The 21,306-nt window shown below is 45.0% G+C and overlaps 1 protein-coding gene across 1 annotated transcript; it reads left to right on the top strand.

The window, feature by feature from the left end:
• The first annotated feature begins 649 nt into the window (after positions 1-649).
• Positions 650-15,598, top strand: LOC139584207 (tripartite motif-containing protein 16). Its single transcript, XM_071415781.1, has 11 exons — positions 650-1,022; positions 1,770-2,727; positions 2,960-3,095; positions 3,321-3,416; positions 5,919-6,020; positions 8,402-8,548; positions 8,726-8,748; positions 11,183-11,328; positions 12,939-13,153; positions 13,896-14,018; positions 14,191-15,598. The coding sequence occupies exons 1-11, from the start codon at positions 752-754 to the stop codon at positions 14,413-14,415; spliced, it is 2,442 nt and encodes an 813-aa protein (XP_071271882.1). The 5' UTR covers positions 650-751; the 3' UTR covers positions 14,416-15,598.
• Positions 15,599-21,306: the final 5,708 nt, after the last annotated feature.

The raw sequence follows: 21,306 nt of genomic DNA on the forward strand, positions 1-21,306 counted from the left end.
CGAAATGCCCCACATCTGTCATTTTAACAACTGTCCTCCTTTAAAACAACTGGTTACAATATTATGACTTGTGTTTTTTTCCCCTCTGTGGCCCTAATATTCTATCATTTTATATATAGCCTTATAGTCTATGGGAAACTGTAAATTATCTAATGATAGCAACATCATCTAAAAATCATTTTTTATCCAAAATCATTGAAATTAATGATCACAAACGTTTAAATAATAACAGTGGGTCTAGTTATATGTGATAACAATGTATAGTGAGCAGTGAAATAACTATTGGTTTCCATTTGTGGTGACTGCTGACTGACATTAGGGATGAGATTAAATAGATCCTGGAATTTAGCCTGGTCTGGAGCAGGCTAGCTCCACAGAATAAATCTCCATGGTAATTTATACCATAACATATCCTCCTGCCCCCTATCCATCTTTAGTGCAACCGGATTACGGATCAATGGAGCCAGGATCACCAAGATATCCTGGCTTAATCCCTTATCCTAGTTTTGTGCAACAGGCCCCAGGCCACTGGGTAGTTTGATCTGTAGACCTAACGAGCTACATGTATTTGTGTCAGAGAAGATTTAGTTTTCCTGTACCTTTAAGAGTGGTGCGCAGTGGGAGGACTACACTGGGTACGTATTTCAAACACTTGACTCCTCCTAATTTTACGGGTTTCGTTTCCTGGTGGTCTAGTCTGTCGTGTTGTTGACCAAAAAAAACGAACAAATATCGTTTTTTACTGGACAAAATGGGTCAGTCGTTTCCGACCCCGGACTGCGAGCCCTCGGTGTGTCCTTTGTGCCACCGTATATGTCGGACTCCGACCGCGCTGGCATGCAAACATGTTTTCTGCTACTGCTGTATACAGGAGTTATGGAGTGGGTCGCCCACCGGTCCATACTACTGCCCCGAGTGCAAGGAGGAGTACAAGACTTTACCGTTTGGGTTTAAGAGAGACACTACCGCAAGTCCGTGGCGAGATGAAGCGCCTGCACATACACGCACTACCGCACCAACAGGTAACTTCCCAAATTCACCAGACAGTTCTGCCCATGCGCAATTAGCCTGGGGACAAGGATACAGGGGGTTTATTCATTACGCCGATTCGGTTGCAAAACGTTTCGTCTGTTACAAAACGTTTTGCAACACAAACCGTTTACTTCAAACGGAAAACATTTAGCAACGAAAACGAGAATTTCAATTGGACAAATTCTAATAGGTTCTTCCACGCTTCGTTCCGTTTGCTCTGTTTGGTTCTTAAACGGTAAACGGTTTCCGTTCCAAGACGTAATAAATACACCCCAGGTTGGCTGGCTAGTCTTGGGAACGAACATTTCCAAATGTAGGCTACTGCTGGGAAAGATGTACATGTGTAATGATACTTGGCCTACAGTAAAACTATAACACATTGTTTTAATATGGTGATGATGACTTGGCTATGAGAGAAACATTAACAACAGTATTAGGCTAAGTTGACTGACGCACAGGTCAAAGTCTACTGAAGTCCGTTGACTTGCATTAGAATAGAATAAGGTCAATTGATTATATCATCAAATAATATGATATTTCCCATAATTTTTTAACTCTGCATCGTTGGGAAGGGCTTGTAAGCAAGCATTTCGCTTAAAGTCTACACCCGTTGTAGTCTGTGCCGTGACAAATACAATTTGATTTGATTTAGCTAGGTTTGTGTCTTTTTGATGTCTCCCAAAATAGGCCTAATCACTACTAATGTATTTGTGTTATGTATGTCTTGTTGGGTATAGAAGGCAGAGCCAATGAAGAGGATGTCATTGAGATCAATCCGGTGGGCTGGACCCTTGGGAAGAGAGCCTCCATCTCTCTATCCAAGCGTCTGTTGGGGAAGAGACCAGCCAGTTCTCCTGTCCCAGGAGGCCATCTTCACAACAACAAGAGACAAGCCACTGGCAGCTCCTCTTCCTCCCACTCCAGGGGACAGTCTGGTGACCGTAAGAGACCCGCCTCTTCCTCCTCTTCAGCCAATCAGAACACGTCGTCTGACGTCGAGTTGTCCAGTGAGGAGGAGTTGCCAGCAGCACCATTTTCCTCAGCAACCAAACCGTCTAGTACTGCGTCCGTCGCCGCCAGAGGTCCGGACCTGACACGTGATAGGTCTAGGTCCCGTAGGAGAGACCCGCCCGTTGAGCTGGACGAACCCCCTGCTGCAACAGAACCTCTTACAAGAGAACCCCTGAATGACCCTAGAAATTCACCTGAAGCTGCAGCCGGTAACGTGAACGACACATCGCCGAGAAGAATCACCACCGTTGAACTGGACCCACCGCCACCCCCTGCAAGAGATCCGCACACACCCGCCAAGAATCCTGCTGAAACGCCCCACACGACCCATTTACGTTTAGTCACCCCTACGAAGGAGAAGCCTGTTGAAGCCGAGAGGGAGCCTCTTCCAGAGATCTCCAACAGATCCCCTGGTCTAATTGGCACCTCCACCTCTCCTACCCGTGCTGCCAACAAGATTTCCCCTGGACGTACCAACCTGTCCCCCAGCCTGGCTCGCCAAACCTCTAGGGAGACCTTCCTACCCTGCCACTACTGCCCCAGCCGAGGGGCTCTCCCTGCGGTGAAGACCTGCCTGGTGTGTGGAGCCTCCATGTGCTCCGACCACCTCCGGCCCCACCTGGAGTCCCCCGTCTTCCAGAGCCACACCCTGGTTCCCCCCGTGGAGGACACCTCACCCTGGAGGTAAGGGTTCATTCTAATTTGGGGAGAATCTCAATTTACTTTCCTTTTTCTGAGCTGCACAAAGTCAAATTCCTAACACCTTTGGACGATATTTGCAGTAAAGTCTTGAATTATTTTAAAATAATTTTGCGTTTCAACATTTCATTTTAAAGTTGACGATTTGTTTATTTCATTTATTATTTGACAAATCATTAAACTGCTGGCTAAAAGTACAACTTACATTTGTCATCAGGTGCCAGGAACACCAGGAGAGGAACCAAATCTACTGCCGTCAGTGTAGCGTGTGTGTGTGTACCGTGTGTACCGTGATCGGGTCGCACCGGGACCACGCTTGCATCAGCATCAGAGAGGCCGAGAGGGAGCTGAGGGTGAGAAACAGAGGAGGGGGATTACCTGACTGTTTACCAAACACACAACAACAACCTGATCACATCCCAGTTGTATCAGCCATAGTATTAATGTTGTCTTAAGTAACGTCGGTGGTAAATAACCGTAGCACACGTGTTATAGTATAAATACATGTTTCAGAGAACTAAAGCATGTTTTCTATTGATGGCAGGATGTTGTCACTATGTTTTTTTTTGTCTTGGCAGGGGAACCTGAAAGAGGAGACGGAGAAGATGCAGGAAACGGAACAGTCTTTAATCAGCAGAGTGACTGAGATGACAGAGAAGAAACAGAGATTCCAGGTAAAAGCAGACAGGACCTCAGTTGGACCAAGTATTTTTTAGGTCTGACCTGACGCAAAAGCCTAATGTACACACTCTGTATCCCTCTAAATCAAATCAAATGTTTTTTGTCACATGCGCCGAATACAACAGGTGTAGACCTTACAGTGAAATGCTGAATACAACAGGTGTAGTAGACCTTACAGTGAAATGCTGAATACAACAGGTGTAGTAGACCTTACAGTGAAATGCTGAATACAACAGGTGTAGTAGACCTTACTGTGAGATGCTGAATACAACAGGTGTAGTAGACCTTACTGTGAGATGCTGAATACAACAGGTGTAGTAGACCTTACTGTGAGATGCTGAATACAACAGGTGTAGTAGACCTTACAGTGAAATGCTGAATACAACAGGTGTAGTAGACCTTACAGTGAAATGCTGAATACAACAGGTGTAGTAGACCTGACAGTGAAATGCTGAATACAACAGGTGTAGTAGACCTAACAGTGAAATTCTGAATACAACAGGTGTAGTAGACCTTACAGTGAAATGCTGAATACAACAGGTGTAGTAGACCTCACAGTGAGATGCTGAATACAACAGGTGTAGTAGACCTTACAGTGAAATGCTGAATACAACAGGTGTAGTAGACCTAACAGTGAAATTCTGAATACAACAGGTGTAGTAGACCTTACAGTGAAATGCTGAATACAACAGGTGTAGTAGACCTCACAGTGAGATGCTGAATACAACAGGTGTAGTAGACCTTACAGTGAAATGCTGAATACAACAGGTGTAGTAGACCTTACAGTGAGATGCTGAATACAACAGGTGTAGTAGACCTTACAGTGAAATGTTGAATACAACAGGTGTAGTAGACCTTACAGTGAAATGCTGAATACAACAGGTGTAGTAGACCTCACAGTGAAATGCTGAATACAACAGGTGTAGTAGACCTTACAGTGAAATCTTGAATACAACAGGTGTAGTAGACCTTACAGTGAAATGCTGAATACAACAGGTGTAGTAGACCTTACAGTGAAATGCTGAATACAACAGGTGTAGTAGACCTCACAGTGAGATGCTGAATACAACAGGTGTAGTAGACCTCACAGTGAAATGCTGAATACAACAGGTGTAGTAGACCTTACAGTGAAATGCTGAATACAACATGTGTAGTAGACCTGACAGTGAAATGCTGAATACAACAGGTGCAGTAGACCTTACAGTGAAATGCTGAATACAACAGGTGCAGTAGACCTTACAGTGAAATGCTGAATACAACAGGTGTAGTAGACCTCACAGTGAAATGCTGAATACAACAGGTGTAGTAGACCTCACAGTGAAATGATGAATACAACAGGTGTAGTAGACCTTACAGTGAAATGCTGAATACAACAGGTGTAGTAGACCTTACAGTGAAATGCTGAATACAACAGGTGTAGTAGACCTAACAGTGAAATGCTGAATACAACAGGTGTAGTAGACCTCACAGTGAAATGCTGAATACAACAGGTGTAGTAGACCTCACAGTGAAATGCTGAATACAACAGGTGTAGTAGACCTGACAGTGAAATGCTGAATAAAACAGGTGTAGTAGACCTAACAGTGAAATGCTGAATACAACAGGTGTAGTAGACCTTACAGTGAAATGCTGAATACAACAGGTGTAGTAGACCTTACAGTGAAATGCTGAATACAACAGATGTAGTAGACCTCACAGTGAAATGCTGAATACAACAGGTGTAGTAGACCTTACAGTGAAATGCTGAATACAACAGATGTAGTAGACCTCACAGTGAAATGCTGAATACAACAGGTGTAGTAGACCTTACAGTGAAATGCTGAATACAACAGATGTAGTAGACCTCACAGTGAAATGCTGAATACAACAGGTGTAGTAGACCTTACAGTGAAATGCTGAATACAACAGGTGTAGTAGACCTTACAGTGAAATGCTGAATACAACAGATGTAGTAGACCTCACAGTGAAATGCTGAATACAACAGGTGTAGTAGACCTCACAGTGAAATGCTGAATACAACAGGTGTAGTAGACCTTACAGTGAAATGCTGAATACAACAGGTGTAGGTAGACCTCACAGTGAAATGCTGAATACAAGCCCCTTAACCAACAATGCTGTTTTAAGAAAGTATTAAGTTAAAAAAAAGAGAATAAAAGTAACAAATAATTTATGATTAGCAGTAAGAAAACAATAGCGAGGCTATATACAGGGGGTACCGGTACAGAGTCAATGTGGAGGCTATATACAGGGGGTACCGGTACAGAGTCAATGTGCGGGGACACCAGTGTCGAGGTAATTGAGGTAATATGTACATGTAGGTTGAGTTTTAAAGTGACTATGCATAGATAATAAACAGAGTAGCAGCAGCGTACGAGGGTCCATGACGCTCCATGCGCTAGACAGACTACTACACTGGCTGTATCTGTACGTTTTGGATACAACTATGTCTACATACAGCCAACTATGTCAACCCTGATTCCTCCTCCTCTCCCCAGGTGTTGCTAGGTGACGCGCGTGCGGGGGTGCTGCAGCAGTACGAGACCATGCGTGAGGCCCTGCAGCAGGAGGAGGCCACGGCCCTGCTGTGTGTGACTCGGGTAAATAAGGAAGAGAACCGGCTCAACTCTAGCCTAAAATAAAACAACAATGAAAGTCAACTGAGGTGGGCTGTAACCTGCAATGCATGTATTCTAGTAGGATAATGGTGCCTTAAAGCTGAAAACGAGAGAAACAAAGCCTTAATTACGACTGCATTATAAAAGTAGGGGGGGGAATCAGGTGTGTCGGTGCAGGGCTGGAACAAAAACATGGGCTGTACTTTAAGTAGTAACACTGTTGTCGCTCTGACTGGCTCAACAATAGTCGGATTTGATTGAAGCTTGGTGTTAAATTCAAATCTCCCTTTACCTTCACATCACAGCCAATATGACACCAATGTCCGTGACGACTGGAAATCGTCCTGATTGGAGGTACACAACACACGCCTCTCGTCATGAGGTGGACGTTACCGTCCATTTTTAACACGGTCGTTAGCATTAGGCAAAAAAGACAATGTCTTGCCCTGACCTAGCTCAATATCTAGGTGTCCATAAAGTGACCATCGACTTGCCACCTTTCGGACTGAATAAGTTTGTAGGGGCAACAGTTTGATTAAATGTATAATTTATCGCTCGCACGTGCTCATTTCTGTCCATTAAGAACCGAAGATGTGCTAGCTATTTGTAGCATTTCAGACAATGCTAACATGTTTTTTGTTTTGTTGCCAAAGCTCAGTTCTAACACTGGGTCTCAACTCGGTTGCTCGGCAACAACACAGCTAATACTAAATGACAAAAAGTATGTGGACACCTGCTCGTTGAACATCTCATTCCAAAATCATGGGCATTAATATGGAGTTGGTCCCCCCTTTGCTGCTATAGCAGCCTCCACTCGTCTGTGAAGGCTTTCCATTAGATGTTGGAACATTGCTGCGGGGACTGATGTTGAGCGATTTAGGCCTGGCTCGCAGTCGGCGCTCCAATTAATCCCAAATGTGTTCGATGGGGTTGAGGTCAGGGCTCTGTGCAGGCCAGTCAAGTTCTTCCACGCCGAACTCGACAAACCATTTCTATATGGACCTCGCTTTGTGCGCGGGGGTTATTGTCATGATGGAACAGGAAAAGGCCTTCCCCAAACTTCAAATGGCTAGCTAAACATTACATGTAAACAGAGCCTCAGTTGTACACTGACTGGAGATGCATGCTTGGTAGCATCAGAAAAAAACTCCCCAGTTTCTAACATCCGTAACACATTCCAGTACGCTGCTTCTCCTGTCTTCTTGACATTTTAATCCAGATGTGTGCTGGTTTAACAGTGCCAAACGAAACAACTCTGCTGCTCTGTTGGATATTTGTCAACAACTCTGCTGCTCTGTTGGATATTTGTCAACAACTCTGCTGCTCTGTTGGATATTTGTCAACAACTCTGCTGCTCTGTTGGATATTTGTCAACAACTCTGCTGCTCTGTTGGATATTTGTCAACAACTCTGCTGCTCTGTTGGATATTTGTCAACAACTCTGCTGCTCTGTTGGATATTTGTCAACAACTCTGCTGCTCTGTTGGATATTTGTCAACAACTCTGCTGCTCTGTTGGATATTTGTCAACAACTCTGCTGCTCTGTTGGATATTTGTCAACAACTCTGCTCTGCAAGGCCATTCCAGTGGCACGGCTCTAAGTGGGGGGGGGGGGGGGGGATTCACGGCTCTAAGGGGGGGGGGGGGATTCACGGCTCTAAGGGGGGGGGGGGGGGATTCACGGCTCTAAGGGGGGGGGGGGAGGATTCACGGCTCTAAGGGGGGGGGAGGATTCACGGCTCTAAGGGTGGGGGGGGAAAGGATTCACGGCTCTAAGGGGGGGGGGAGGATTCACGGCTCTAAGGGTGGGGGGGGGGGGGATTCACGGCTCTAAGGGTGGGGGGGGGGGAGGATTCACGGCTCTAAGGGGGGGGGGGGGGATTCACGGCTCTAAGGGGGGGGGGGGAGGATTCACGGCTCTAAGGGTGGGGGGGAAGGATTCACGGCTCTGGCTTTTCATGTGGATATCTTGTGTAATGCACATTTTAACAGAATCTACTTTCAGTGTAAAAACCATGACAATTTAAAATACATTTTAAGTGAGAAGTAAGCATTGGTATGAAGAAAAGAAAGGAAATTCACATGAGCACTAAGATGCCTACTCCACCCATGCTCTAGTAAGGTTTTTCCAGCACAGCTTTGACCTACTACAGTAGCTATGTTGGTCTATTGTACTTCAAACAATGTGTATGCAGGTTGCTTAGGATTCAAAACCTTCTCAAACTGCATTGTGGTGCTCATGGGAATTTCCTTTTATTTTTCGGACTCAGACCAATGCCTACTTCTCACTTAAAACGTAGTTAAAAAATGTATTTTACAGTAGTGAGTGTATTTATTATGTGTGTGTGTGTGTGTGTACCCAGGAGGAGAGCAGGGCGGTGGGAGGACTGGAGGAACAGCTGGCACAGCTGCAGGAAACCCTCTCCTCCCTCCAACGGGGTCTTCGTACTCTGGAAGGGCTGGCTGACACCCGGGGCGCCGCACGCGTACAGGAACAGTCCTTCATCATGGTACATCCTCTTACTTCCTGTAGGAACATAGGGCACACACTAAAGGGGTACTACTATAAGGAAAGTGTTTGTGTGCATACCGCACTTAAATACATGTAACAGTGGCTTGTCTCTTGTTGTCGTGACGATGGTCACCTGGAACCCATGTTTTCCTATCTTTTGTTTTGTTCTTGACAGGAGTACAGTAAGATAACCAAAAGGTAAGCAACTATTATAAATGACGATAGGCTAATTCTCATATAGTCTCTAAGAAAGAAACAAAGTTTAGAAAAGTGAAATTTTAAGAAAGAACTAAGGCTTCTGAATAGCTAGAAAAGTCAAGTCCTACCAAGTCAGCGGAACTGAGTCAGTATGTTAAGTAGAAAACCTTGTCTAAGCTCTCTTATATAAGTATAGAATCATTTTATAAATTATTCAGACCACTATTCCCCAACATCCTCCTACAGATTTATTGCCTTGGTGAAAATATGTATGCTATGTTTTTCTGTAGGTCAGCCTGAATTCACTGTCGTAGCATTGTGACGTGTACGGATGCTGTAGTTAGCATTGTGACGTGTACGGATGCTGTAGTTAGCATTATGACGTGTACGAATGCTGTAGTTAGCATTATGACGTGTACGAATGCTGTAGTTAGCATTGTGACGTGTACGGATGCTATAGTTAGCATTGTGACGTGTACGGATGCTGTAGTTAGCATTGTGACGTGTACGGATGCTGTAGTTAGCATTGTGACGTGTACGGATGCTGTAGTTAGCATTGTGACGTGTACGGATGCTGTAGTTAGCGTTGTGACGTGTACGGATGCTGTAGTTAGCGTTGTGACGTGTACGGTTGCTGTAGTTAGCATTATGACGTGTACGAATGCTGTAGTTAGCATTGTGACGTGTACGGATGCTGTAGTTAGCATTGTGACGTGTTAGGATGCTCTAGTTAGCATTGTGACGTGTTAGGATGCTCTAGTTAGCATTGTGACGTGTTAGGATGCTCTAGTTAGCGTTGTGACGTGTACGGATGCTCTAGTTAGCGTTGTGACGTGTACGGATGCTGTAGTTAGCGTTGTGACGTGTACGGATGCTGTAGTTAGCGTTGTGACGTGTACGGATGCTGTAGTTAGCGTTGTGACGTGTACGGATGCTGTAGTTAGCGTTGTGACGTGTACGGATGCTGTAGTTAGCGTTGTGACGTGTACGGATGCTGTAGTTAGCGTTGTGACGTGTACGGATGCTGTAGTTAGCGTTGTGACGTGTACGGATGCTGTAGTTAGCGTTGTGACGTGTACGGATGCTGTAGCTAGCGTTGTGACGTGTACGGATGCTCTAGTTAGCGTTGTGACGTGTACGGATGCTCTAGTTAGCATTGTGACGTGTTAGGATGCTGTAGTTAGCGTTGTGACGTGTTAGGATGCTGTAGTTAGCGTTGTGACGTGTTAGGATGCTGTAGTTAGCGTTGTGACGTGTACGGATGCTGTAGTTAGCATTGTGACGTGTACGGATGCTGTAGTTAGCATTGTGACGTGTACGGATGCTGTAGTTAGCATTGTGACGTGTACGGATGCTGTAGTTAGCATTGTGACGTGTACGGATGCTGTAGTTAGCATTGTGACGTGTACGGATGCTCTAGTTAGCATTGTGACGTGTACGGATGCTGTAGTTAGCGTTGTGACGTGTACGGATGCTGTAGTTAGCGTTGTGACGTGTACGGATGCTGTAGTTAGCGTTGTGACGTGTACGGATGCTGTAGCTAGCGTTGTGACGTGTACGGATGCTCTAGTTAGCATTGTGACGTGTACGGATGCTCTAGTTAGCATTGTGACGTGTTAGGATGCTGTAGTTAGCGTTGTGACGTGTTAGGATGCTGTAGTTAGCATTGTGACGTGTACGGATGCTGTAGTTAGCATTGTGACGTGTACGGATGCTGTAGTTAGCATTGTGACGTGTACGGATGCTGTAGTTAGCATTGTGACGTGTACGGATGCTGTAGTTAGCATTGTGACGTGTACGGATGCTCTAGTTAGCATTGTGACGTGTACGGATGCTGTAGTTAGCGTTGTGACGTGTACGGATGCTGTAGTTAGCGTTGTGACGTGTACGGATGCTGTAGTTAGCGTTGTGACCTGTACGGATGCTGTAGCTAGCATTGTGACGTGTACGGATGCTCTAGTTAGCATTGTGACGTGTACGGATGCTGTAGTTAGCATTGTGACGTGTACGGATGCTGTAGTTAGCGTTGTGACGTGTACGGATGCTCTAGTTAGCGTTGTGACGTGTACGGATGCTCTAGTTAGCGTTGTGACGTGTACGGATGCTCTAGTTAGCGTTGTGACGTGTACGGATGCTGTAGTTAGCGTTGTGACGTGTACGGATGCTGTAGTTAGCATTGTGACGTGTACGGATGCTGTAGTTAGCGTTGTGACGTGTACGGATGCTGTAGTTAGCGTTGTGACGTGTACGGATGCTGTAGTTAGCGTTGTGACGTGTACGGATGCTGTAGTTAGCATTGTGACATGTACGGATGCTGTAGTTTAGTTTCCGGGAATATTTACAGAATTAAAAATAGTTGTATTATGGTTTGTTAGTAATAGTAGTACAGCCTGTATTGAGAGTAAACCTCATATCCTGTTTCCTCCCCCTCCAGTGTGTCTGAGAGCTGTTCTGTGGAGGAGATGGAGGTTCCAGAGGAGGTGGACAGAGCCAGGCTGGGATGCCTACAGCAGTGGACTGAGAGGCGGCTGGTCTCAGTGGTCATCTCCCTGCCTGACCGGGACCCCTTCAGGCTGCTCTGTAAGTGACCCCCCCCTCCCCCCTATCTCATACAGTACCTACACCAAAGGTTCCCAAACTTTTTTGGCCTGCGACCCATAAAATATGCGTCCCCAAAAAAATGGGCTATGACCATCTATTACAAATCAGCCTGACAGAATCTGACAGTATTTCAATCGGAAGGAAGTGAAATGCATCAGAAAGGTTTTGGCAAGTTCAGAAGATAAGGTAAAAAAAAAAAAATTGCATGATTTTCTATGTAGAAAATAACATCGTTAATGATCTTTTCACCCGCCCCCGTCTGATTTTAGTTCCTGGTCTTGTCCACTCTGTTCTAACGAGTCCTTCGCGGCTTGGTCCGTGTAGAAGGACACTGAAGACACACGCGTGTTCGTGTTCGTCGTATCTGTCAGTGAAGGGGTCATAATATGTCGTAGCTTAAACCGTTCAAAAGATTGAGCTACATTTTGTAGGAAGAAAACAGAAACCGCTCTGTTGATTACAACCCAATCTAGAGGCTATCAGAGGTGACTGACGTTCTATAAACCAATCTAGAGGCTATCAGAGGTGACTGACGTTCTATAAACCAATCTAGAGGCTATCAGAGGTGACTGACGTTCTATAAACCAATCTAGAGGCTATCAGAGGTGACTGACGTTCTATAAACCAATCTAGAGGCTATCAGAGGTGACTGACGTTCTATAAACCAATCTAGAGGCTATCAGAGGTGACTGACGTTCTATAAACCAATCTAGAGGCTATCAGAGGTGACTGACGTTCTATAAACCAATCTAGAGGCTATCAGAGGTGACTGACGTTCTATAAACCAATCTAGAGGCTATCAGAGGTGACTGACGTTCTATAAACCAATCTAGAGGCTATCAGAGGTGACTGACGTTCTATAAACCAATCTAGAGGCTATCAGAGGTGACTGACGTTCTATAAACCAATCTAGAGGCTATCAGAGGTGACTGACGTTCTATAAACCAATCTAGAGGCTATCAGAGGTGACTGACGTTCTATAAACCAATCTAGAGGCTATCAGAGGTGACTGACGTTCTATAAACCAATCTAAAGGCTATCAGAGGTGACTGACGTTCTATAAACCAATCTAGAGGCTATCAGAGGTGACTGACGTTCTATAAACCAATCTAGAGGCTATCAGAGGTGACTGACGTTCTATAAACCAATCTAGAGGCTATCAGAGGTGACTGACGTTCTATAAACCAATCTAGAGGCTATCAGAGGTGACTGACGTTCTATAAACCAAGCACGATTTTATTTCAGAGTTTCTCTCGCGATCCCATTTTAAAATCAGGCGACCCCTAGTTTGGGAAACGTTACCCTACACCGTACCAGCTCCCTACTCAAATGGAAGTGGATATTCAGCCACGGGTATTAAAATAGGTTAAGGTTAGGATTAACATTAGGGTTTAGGGTTAAGGCATGGGGTTAGTGAACCGCCATCCGGAACCATTCAAAATCTGCCTGTCTATATCAATCACAGCACCAGACAAGTTCTGTTAGACACAATGCCAATGACTATGGGTAGTTTTTGACTGACAAACCTCTTCTGCTCATGCCCCTCGTGTGTGTGTGTGTGTGTGTGTGTGTGTGTGTGTTCTGTGCAGATGGCGCCAGCCCCCGTCTGGACCCGGACACAGCCCACCCCAAGCTGCTCATCTCTGAGGAGAACAGGAAGGTGTCTTACAGCGAGGTCCAGCAGGCCTACCCGGAGCATGGGGCTCGCTTTAGCTCCTTCCCCCAGGTCCTGGCCTCTAAACCCCTGGAGGGGGGCCGTGCGTACTGGGAGGTGGAGGTGGAGGAAGACGAGGGCAAATGGAAGGTAAGAGGTCAGAGGATGTACCGTTTAAGCTCAGAGGATGTACCGTTTAAGCTCAGAGGATGTACCGTTTAAGCTCAGAGGATGTACCGTTTAAGCTCAGAGGATGTACCGTTTAAGCTCAGAGGATGTACCGTTTAAGCTCAGAGGATGTACCGTTTAAGGTAAGAGGATGTACCGTTTAAGGTAAGAGGATGTACCGTTTAAGCTCAGAGGATGTACCGTTTAAGGTAAGAGGATGTACCGTTTAAGCTCAGAGGATGTACCGTTTAAGGTAAGAGGATGTACCGTTTAAGCTCAGAGGATGTACCGTTTAAGGTAAGAGGATGTACCGTTTTAAGCTCAGAGGATGTACCGTTTAAGGTAAGAGGATGTACCGTTTAAGCTCAGAGGATGTACCGTTTTAAGGTAAGAGGTCAGAGGGGTTATAGACAGGCAGATTACTGTTGGTTTCTTAGCATCTGCTAAATGGCATATTATTCTAATATGTTATAGAGGAGATTATAATTTTATTAAGGTAAAACATCACATAGCATATAGCTAGTAACACAACAACATTTTCACATTCCTCATCCCTATTGCATTAACTAAGCCCTGTCGAGTACATTATTGATTTTCTATTTTTGGAAACCCTTTTATTGGCACTATTTAGCTAAATCAAATGCCCCCCCCCCCCCCCCCAACAAAAAAGGAAAATGTCACTACCTAGTACAGCGTTGTCATAGTCCACTGCGCTTGTCTACAGGTGGGAGTCTGCGAGGGTCAGATCGGTCGTAAAGGTCAGAAAGACACCTGCCGTATCGGCTTCAACCCCTATTCTTGGTGCCTGCTGAGTGAGAAGGGGCAGATAGAAGCTCTGCACGACAAGGTATGTGGATGTGATCGCTGATGTGGACGCTTCCATACAATTACACATATAGAATTGAATCAGATCTCTGTGGATGCTTCTATGTACAACACCAAGAGAAATTCCTAGGAACATTTTTTTTTTTTTGCTGCTGCATTGCAATACATTTTTCTCTCTCGTTCTGATTCTGAAGGTGGCTGTCCCCGTGGAGGTCGAGGGGCTGGAGAGGGTAGGGGTTTTGCTGGATTTCGAGGAGGGAAGCCTGTCGTTCTATAAAGTGGCACAAGGGGGCGCTCTGATCTTGCTCCATTGTTTTAAACAGAAGTTCAGTGAACCATTGTATCCTGCACTAGCCGTGTCTAAAACACAGCTCAACATTCCTGATCTGTTCCAGCCAGCCACTGTTAAGTCAGAATAGTTACACGGGACACTTCAGTTCTCTATAAATCTTAAAGGGGCAATCTGGGATTCAAATAACAACAAGCGGTCAATCCGCCACTATTTTGTTTTGTAAACCGCCGATGAGTGGAGCTAGAGAATCGAATAGTTCCAGACAGGCTCAGTAGAATAGTGCACAGTGAGGAAGTTAAGTTTTCTATAGATCATAAATAACATTTTTGTGTAAGCAATAAAAAAAAATACATTTTTATACATGTTAATCAAATAGAGGATTGCAAAGAGAAATCTCAATGTAGAGATAATCTTAAATATTATTATGTATCATTGTTTTAAAATGTGATGTAATGAGAAGCATAAATAGACTGAGTGGACAAAACATTAGGAACACCTGCCCTTTCCATGACATAGACTGACCAGGTGAAAGCTATGATCCCTTATTGGTGTCACCTGTTAAATCCACTTCAATCAGTGTAGATGAAGGGGAGGAGATGGGTTAAAGAAGGGGTTTTAAGTCTTGAGACATGGATTGTGTATGTGTGTCATTCAGAGGGTGAATGGGCAAGACCAAATAATTAAGTGCCTTTGAACGGGGTATGGTAGTATGTGCCAGGCGCACCGGTTTGGGTCAAGAATTGTTTTGACCTGTCAATGTTTTTAATTTGCTGTTTTTGATTTTGTTATACTCTTGTGAATTCTATGGTTTTTATTCTGTCTGTAATTGTGTAATGACTTGATGCTGCCTATCTTAGCCAGGACGCTCTTGAAAAATAGATTTTAAATCTCAATGAGCCCTTCCTGGTTAAATAAAGGTTAAATAAAAATAATAAATAAATAAAAGAACTGCAACGCTGCTGGGTTTTTCACGCTTAACAGTTTCCCGTGTGTATCAAGAAGGGTCCACCACCCAAAGGACATCCAGCCAACTTGACACAACTGTGGGAAGCAATGGAGTCCACATGGGCCAGCATCCCTGTGGAACGCTTTCGACGCCTTGTAGAGTCCCACGCCCCAAATTGAGTCTGTTCTAAGGGGAAAAGGTGGGGGGTGGCAACTCAATATTAGGAAGGTGTTGTTAATGTTTTGTATACTCCGTGTAGAGGTCTCTCTTCAGTATAATCTGCATTGTTTGGGGTTTTTAGGTTGGGTTTCTGTATGGCACTTTGTGACATCTGCTGATCAAATAAATTTGATATATTGACTTACCTTTCCATTTCTGTACTGGTTGTCTGGGTCAGGGCTGCTGTTTTGATGTGCCAATTCATAGACAAGTTCTCTGTGTTTGAGGCGACTAAGACCATGAAACTGGTCCGCGAGTTTCTTGATGTGTTTAGCTCAGAGCTCAGACTCCGTGTCATCAGATACGACTTTGTGTTCCTCTGCTCCTCTAAATCACAGAGTCTCTTTCACACAGGTAAGTTTTTTTTCTCAATGTACCTCTTCAGTGACATTCAGTCTTTCATCCTGCTACTCTACTGGACCTCTTCTTCTCTCAATTCCTTGGCTCTCTAAAGAACCTCAACAGAAGGCTAGACCCCTGCTCGTTCTACGTTTGTTTACACGGGACAGGATGATGTCTGCTCCGTAACGATACACATGCACAAGTCTGGAGTTCGTGTACATGACATGTTTTTAAAATATTATGCATATTATTTTTTTAAACAGACTAAATGTAATCATTTGTATTGGGTATTTGATTTAATAGGACAATGCTTTAACCTTAACTCTGTGGTCCAACTCATTCCAAACCATCTCAGTTGGGTTGAGGTCAGGTGATTGTGGACGCCAGGTCATCTGATGCAGGACTCTCCTTCTTGGTCAAATAGCCCTTACACCGCCTGGAGGTGTGTTAGGTCATTGTCCTGTTGAAAAACCCCAAATGATAGTCCCACTAAGCGCAAATCAGATGGGATGGCGTATCGAAATAAATTTGGCCTAACTAGAACCAGACGTTAGAGAGTAACTAACTAGAACCAGACCTTAGAGAGTAACTAACTAGAACCAGACGTGAACTAGAACCAGACGTTAGAGAGTAACTAACTAGAACCAGAGTTCCATGTTAATTGTCCTATCCTGGTGGAGTTCCATGTTAATTGTCCTATCCTGGTGGAGTTCCATGTTAATTGTCCTATCCTGGTAGAGTTCCATGTTAATCGTCCTATCCTGGTAGAGTTCCATGTTAATTGTCCTATCCCGGTAGAGTTCCATGTTAATTGTCCTATCCCGGTAGAGTTCCATGTTAATTGTCCTATCCCGGTAGAGTTCCATGTTAATTGTCCTATCCCGGTAGAGTTCCATGTTAATTGTCCTATCCTGGTGGAGTTCCATGTTGATTGTCCTATCCTGGTGGAGTTCCATGTTGATTGTCCTATCCTGGTGGAGTTCCATGTTAATTGTCCTATCCCGGTGGAGTTCCATGTTAATCGTCCTATCCTGGTAGAGTTCCATGTTAATTGTCCTATCCCGGTAGAGTTCCATGTTAATTGTCCTATCCCGGTAGAGTTCCATGTTAATCGTCCTATCCTGGTGGAGTTCCATGTTGATTGTCCTATCCCGGTAGAGTTCCATGTTAATTGTCCTATCCCGGTAGAGTTCCATGTTAATTGTCCTATCCCGGTGGAGTTCCATGTTGATTGTCCTATCCTGGTAGAGTTCCATGTTAATCGTCCTATCCCGGTAGAGTTCCATGTTGATTGTCCTATCCCGGTAGAGTTCCATGTTAATTGTCCTATCCCGGTAGAGTTCCATGTTAATTGTCCTATCCCGGTAGAGTTCCATGTTAATTGTCCTATCCTGGTAGAGTTCCATGTTAATTGTCCTATCCTGGTGGAGTTCCATGTTGATTGTCCTATCCCGGTAGAGTTCCATGTTAATCGTCCTATCCTGGTGGAGTTCCATGTTAATTGTCCTATCCCGGTAGAGTTCCATGTTAATTGTCCTATCCCAGTAGAGTTCCATGTTAATTGTCCTATCCCGGTAGAGTTCCATGTTGATCGTCCTATCCCGGTAGAGTTCCATGTTGATCGTCCTATCCCGGTAGAGTTCCATGTTGATTGTCCTATCCCGGTAGAGTTCCATGTTAATTGTCCTATCCTGGTAGAGTTCCATGTTAATTGTCCTATCCTGGTAGAGTTCCATGTTAATCGTCCTATCCCGGTGGAGTTCCATGTTGATTGTCCTATCCCGGTAGAGTTCCATGTTAATTGTCCTATCCCGGTAGAGTTCCATGTTAATTGTCCTATCCTGGTAGAGTTCCATGTTAATTGTCCTATCCCGGTGGAGTTCCATGTTGATTGTCCTATCCTGGTAGAGTTCCATGTTAATTGTCCTATCCCGGTAGAGTTCCATGTTAATCGTCCTATCCTGGTAGAGTTCCATGTTAATTGTCCTATCCTGGTAGAGTTCCATGTTAATCGTCCTATCCTGGTAGAGTTCCATGTTAATTGTTTTCTCATCCTTCTTCATTGTGATCCACAATGCATCAGCCAATCCAATGATTACTCCTACCGTTAGTAAATAGTTTGTGTGTTGATGCACGCAGTGAGTCCGTAATCATTACTAATGTGCTACTGCGTGTGGCTCATTAAAGCCAGTGTGTCTGTTAGCTGCCTGGTGTCTTCAGGAGTGTTCACAGACCACAGTGCCGCGATGCCAGGAGAGGCTTAGTAGGCCGCTGTGATGCCACGTAGCTCTGTGTGTGTGTGTGTGTGTGTGTGTGTGTGTGTGTGTGTGTGTGTGTGTGTGTGTGTGTGTGTGTGTCAGTGCTCGCCCTGCTCTGTGTCTGAGAAAGCTGCTGTCTGTCGGATGCCATCCTGCAGCCAGGGCTGCGTCCCAAATGGCATCCCATAGGGCTCTGGTCAAAAGTAGTGTACTATGGTAGAACGCTTCATTATTGTAATCTTCTCTCTGAAGCCACTGTTTCATCTTCCTCCACCTTTGTTCTTGTCCTCTGCTCTGTGTATCACCTTCCCTTTGTTTTTCTCTCAGGTTTTATTCTCTTCTGTCTGGTCACTTCTGTCTCCTCTCTTCTGTCTCGTCTCTTCTGTCCTGTTTGTCTCTTCTGTCCTGTTTGTCTCTTCTGTCTTGTCTCTTCTGTCCTGTTTGTCTCTTCTGTCCTGTTTGTCTCTTCTGTCCTGTTTGTCTCTTCTGTCTCGTCTCTTCTGTCCTGTTTGTCTCTTCTGTCCTGTTTGTCTCTTCTGTCTTGTCTCTTCTGTCCTGTTTGTCTCTTCTGTCTCCTCTCTTCTGTCTCGTCTCTTCTGTCTCGTCTCTTCTGTCTCGTCTCTTCTGTCCTGTCTTGTCTCTTCTGTCCTGTTTGTCTCTTCTGTCTCCTCTCTTCTGTCTTGTCTCTTCTGTCTCGTCTCTTCTGTCTCGTCTCTTCTGTCCTGTTTGTCTCTTCTGTCTCGTCTCTTCTGTCCTGTTTGTCTCTTCTGTCTCCTCTCTTCTGTCCTGTTTGTCTCTTCTGTCTTGTCTCTTCTGTCTCGTCTCTTCTGTCCTGTTTGTCTCTTCTGTCTCCTCTCTTCTGTCCTGTTTGTCTCTTCTGTCTTGTCTCTTCTGTCTCGTCTCTTCTGTCCTGTTTGTCTCTTCTGTCTCCTCTCTTCTGTCCTGTTTGTCTCTTCTGTCCTGTTTGTCTCTTCTGTCCTGTCTTGTCTCTTCTGTCCTGTTTGTCTCTTCTGTCTCCTCTCTTCTGTCCTATTTGTCTCTTCTGTCTTGTCTCTTCTGTCCTGTTTGTCTCTTCTGTCTTGTCTCTTCTACCTCTGCTAAAGTACTTCATTATAGTATTCTGTCTGGTAGGACAAAGGTTGCTGCTGCTCTCTTTGTCCCTGTCCACCACACCCCTCGTCGCTAGACAACATTACTTAGGTTGTGTCCCAAATGCCACCCTAAAACCTACGTCAGGGATGGGCGACTCCAGTCCTCAGAAGCCTGATTGAGTGTCACACTTTTGCCCCAAGCCCCAGCTAACACACTGACTCCAATAATCATCTGATTATGATCTATCGGTTTAGAATGCAATTAGTTTTAATTACGGTGTGTTAGCCAGGGATAGAGGAAAACGTGTGACTTTGGGCCTTGACAACTGGAGTTTACACATCCCTGCCCTACATAGTGCACTACTTTTAACTAAGAGTCCTATGGGCCTTGGTCAAAAGTAGTGCACTGTAGAGAATAGGGTGCTATTTTGGACGTAGCCGCAGTTAGGAAAAGAGGGATATTCCTTCACAGCTCTGACGTGTGCGTCCTGACTGCCCTCTGTCGGCATGGCAACGTGTGAGCTTCTGGTCCCTGGCATCTGACTAACCCGGTCACCTGTGCCACAGCGTCACACAACAGAACACACACACACACACACAACACCACACACACATAAACTAGAAAGCTGATCTCTGGCAGCTCTGACGCCGAGGCCACCTGTGGAACAGTGTCAACAGAAATCAGATGAGGATGTGATGAGACTGTTATTGGGTGACATGCCTATTAATTTCTTCATCCTACCTTCCCTCCCGCCTATTCATTTCTCCCCTCATCCTACCTTCCCTCCGCTATTCATTTCTCCCCTCATCCTACCTTCCCTCCCCCCTATCATTTCTCCCCTCATCCTACCTTCCCTCCGCTATTAATTTCTCCCCTCATCCTACCTTCCCTCCCGCCTATTCATTTCTCCCTTCATCCTACCTTCCCTCCCGCCTATCATTTCTCCCCTCATCCTACCTTCCCTCCCGCCTATCATTTCTCCCCTCATCCTACCTTCCCTCCCGCCTATTCATTTCTATCCCTCCCCTCCCCCTCGCTCCCTCTATCCCTCCCCTCCCCCCTCTATTCCCTCACCCCTCTATTCCCTCACCCCTGCCTATTCACTCATTACCCTTTCTATTCCCCATGCAGGCAAATCAATCCTCCGTGTGTGTACCTTCACACAAAGCAGGCCCTATTGACTTTCATGACTGAATCTTTCATCTTTCCCCTTTTTCTTTTTGTTGCCCGTCTGTGAGCAAGGTCTTTATATTGTGTAACAGAAGTACCTTGTTGAATAGAGGTGAATCTTACATGGGCTTTTGAATCATAGGCATTCAACACAAACACTCCCATTATCTTATTTTTTTTTTTTAAAGGTGACGTTAAACATCGCTGACGTCACCGTTGCTCCCGGGCCGATAGTCGGAAAACGCTGTGCTGCCTGACGTAAGACTATATTGACAAGCCCTGTAATCATTTGGAAATATAATGACATTGAATCCACACGTGTACTGACATGCTGATAACTTCTTGTCTGGTCACAGTATTCACTGAACGAGGCATGTATCTGCACTGTGAACGAGGCATATATCTGCACTGTGAACGAGGCATATATCTACACTGTGAACGAGGCATGTATCTGCACTGTGAACGAGGCATATATCTGCACTGTGAACGAGGCATGTATCTGCACTGTGAACGAGGCATATATCTGCACTGTGAACGAGGCATATATCTACACTGTGAACGAGGCATATATCTGCACTGTGAACGAGGCATATATCTACACTGTGAACGAGGCATATATCTGCACTGTGAACGAGGCATATATCTACACTGTGAACGAGGCATATATCTACACTGTGAACGAGGCATATATCTGCACTGTGAACGAGGCATATATCTGCACTGTGAACGAGGCATATATCTGCACTGTGAACGAGGCATATATCTGCACTGTGAACGAGGCATATATCTGCACTGTGAACGAGGCATATATCTGCACTGTGAACGAGGCATATCTGCACTGTGAACGAGGCATATATCTACACTGTGAACGAGGCATATATCTGCACTGTGAACGAGGCATATATCTGCACTGTGAACGAGGCATATATCTGCACTGTGAACGAGGCATATATCTACACTGTGAACGAGGCATATATCTACACTGTGAACG

Source organism: Salvelinus alpinus, chromosome 9 (genome assembly GCF_045679555.1).
Source record: "Salvelinus alpinus chromosome 9, SLU_Salpinus.1, whole genome shotgun sequence".
In the NCBI taxonomy this organism is placed as follows: Eukaryota; Metazoa; Chordata; class Actinopteri; order Salmoniformes; family Salmonidae; genus Salvelinus; species Salvelinus alpinus.

What these genes read in the sequence shown, in the direction of transcription:
- LOC139584207 (XM_071415781.1), top strand. Translation starts at nt 752, where the DNA reads ATGGGTCAGTCGTTTCCGACCCCGGACTGCGAGCCCTCGGTGTGTCCT. An exon ending in CCCTGCTGTGTGTGACTCGG is followed by an intron (nt 6,021 to 8,401) that starts GTAAATAAGGAA and finishes GTGTGTACCCAG; the next exon opens with GAGGAGAGCAGGGCGGTGGG. An exon ending in TACAGTAAGATAACCAAAAG is followed by an intron (nt 8,749 to 11,182) that starts GTAAGCAACTAT and finishes CTCCCCCTCCAG; the next exon opens with TGTGTCTGAGAGCTGTTCTG.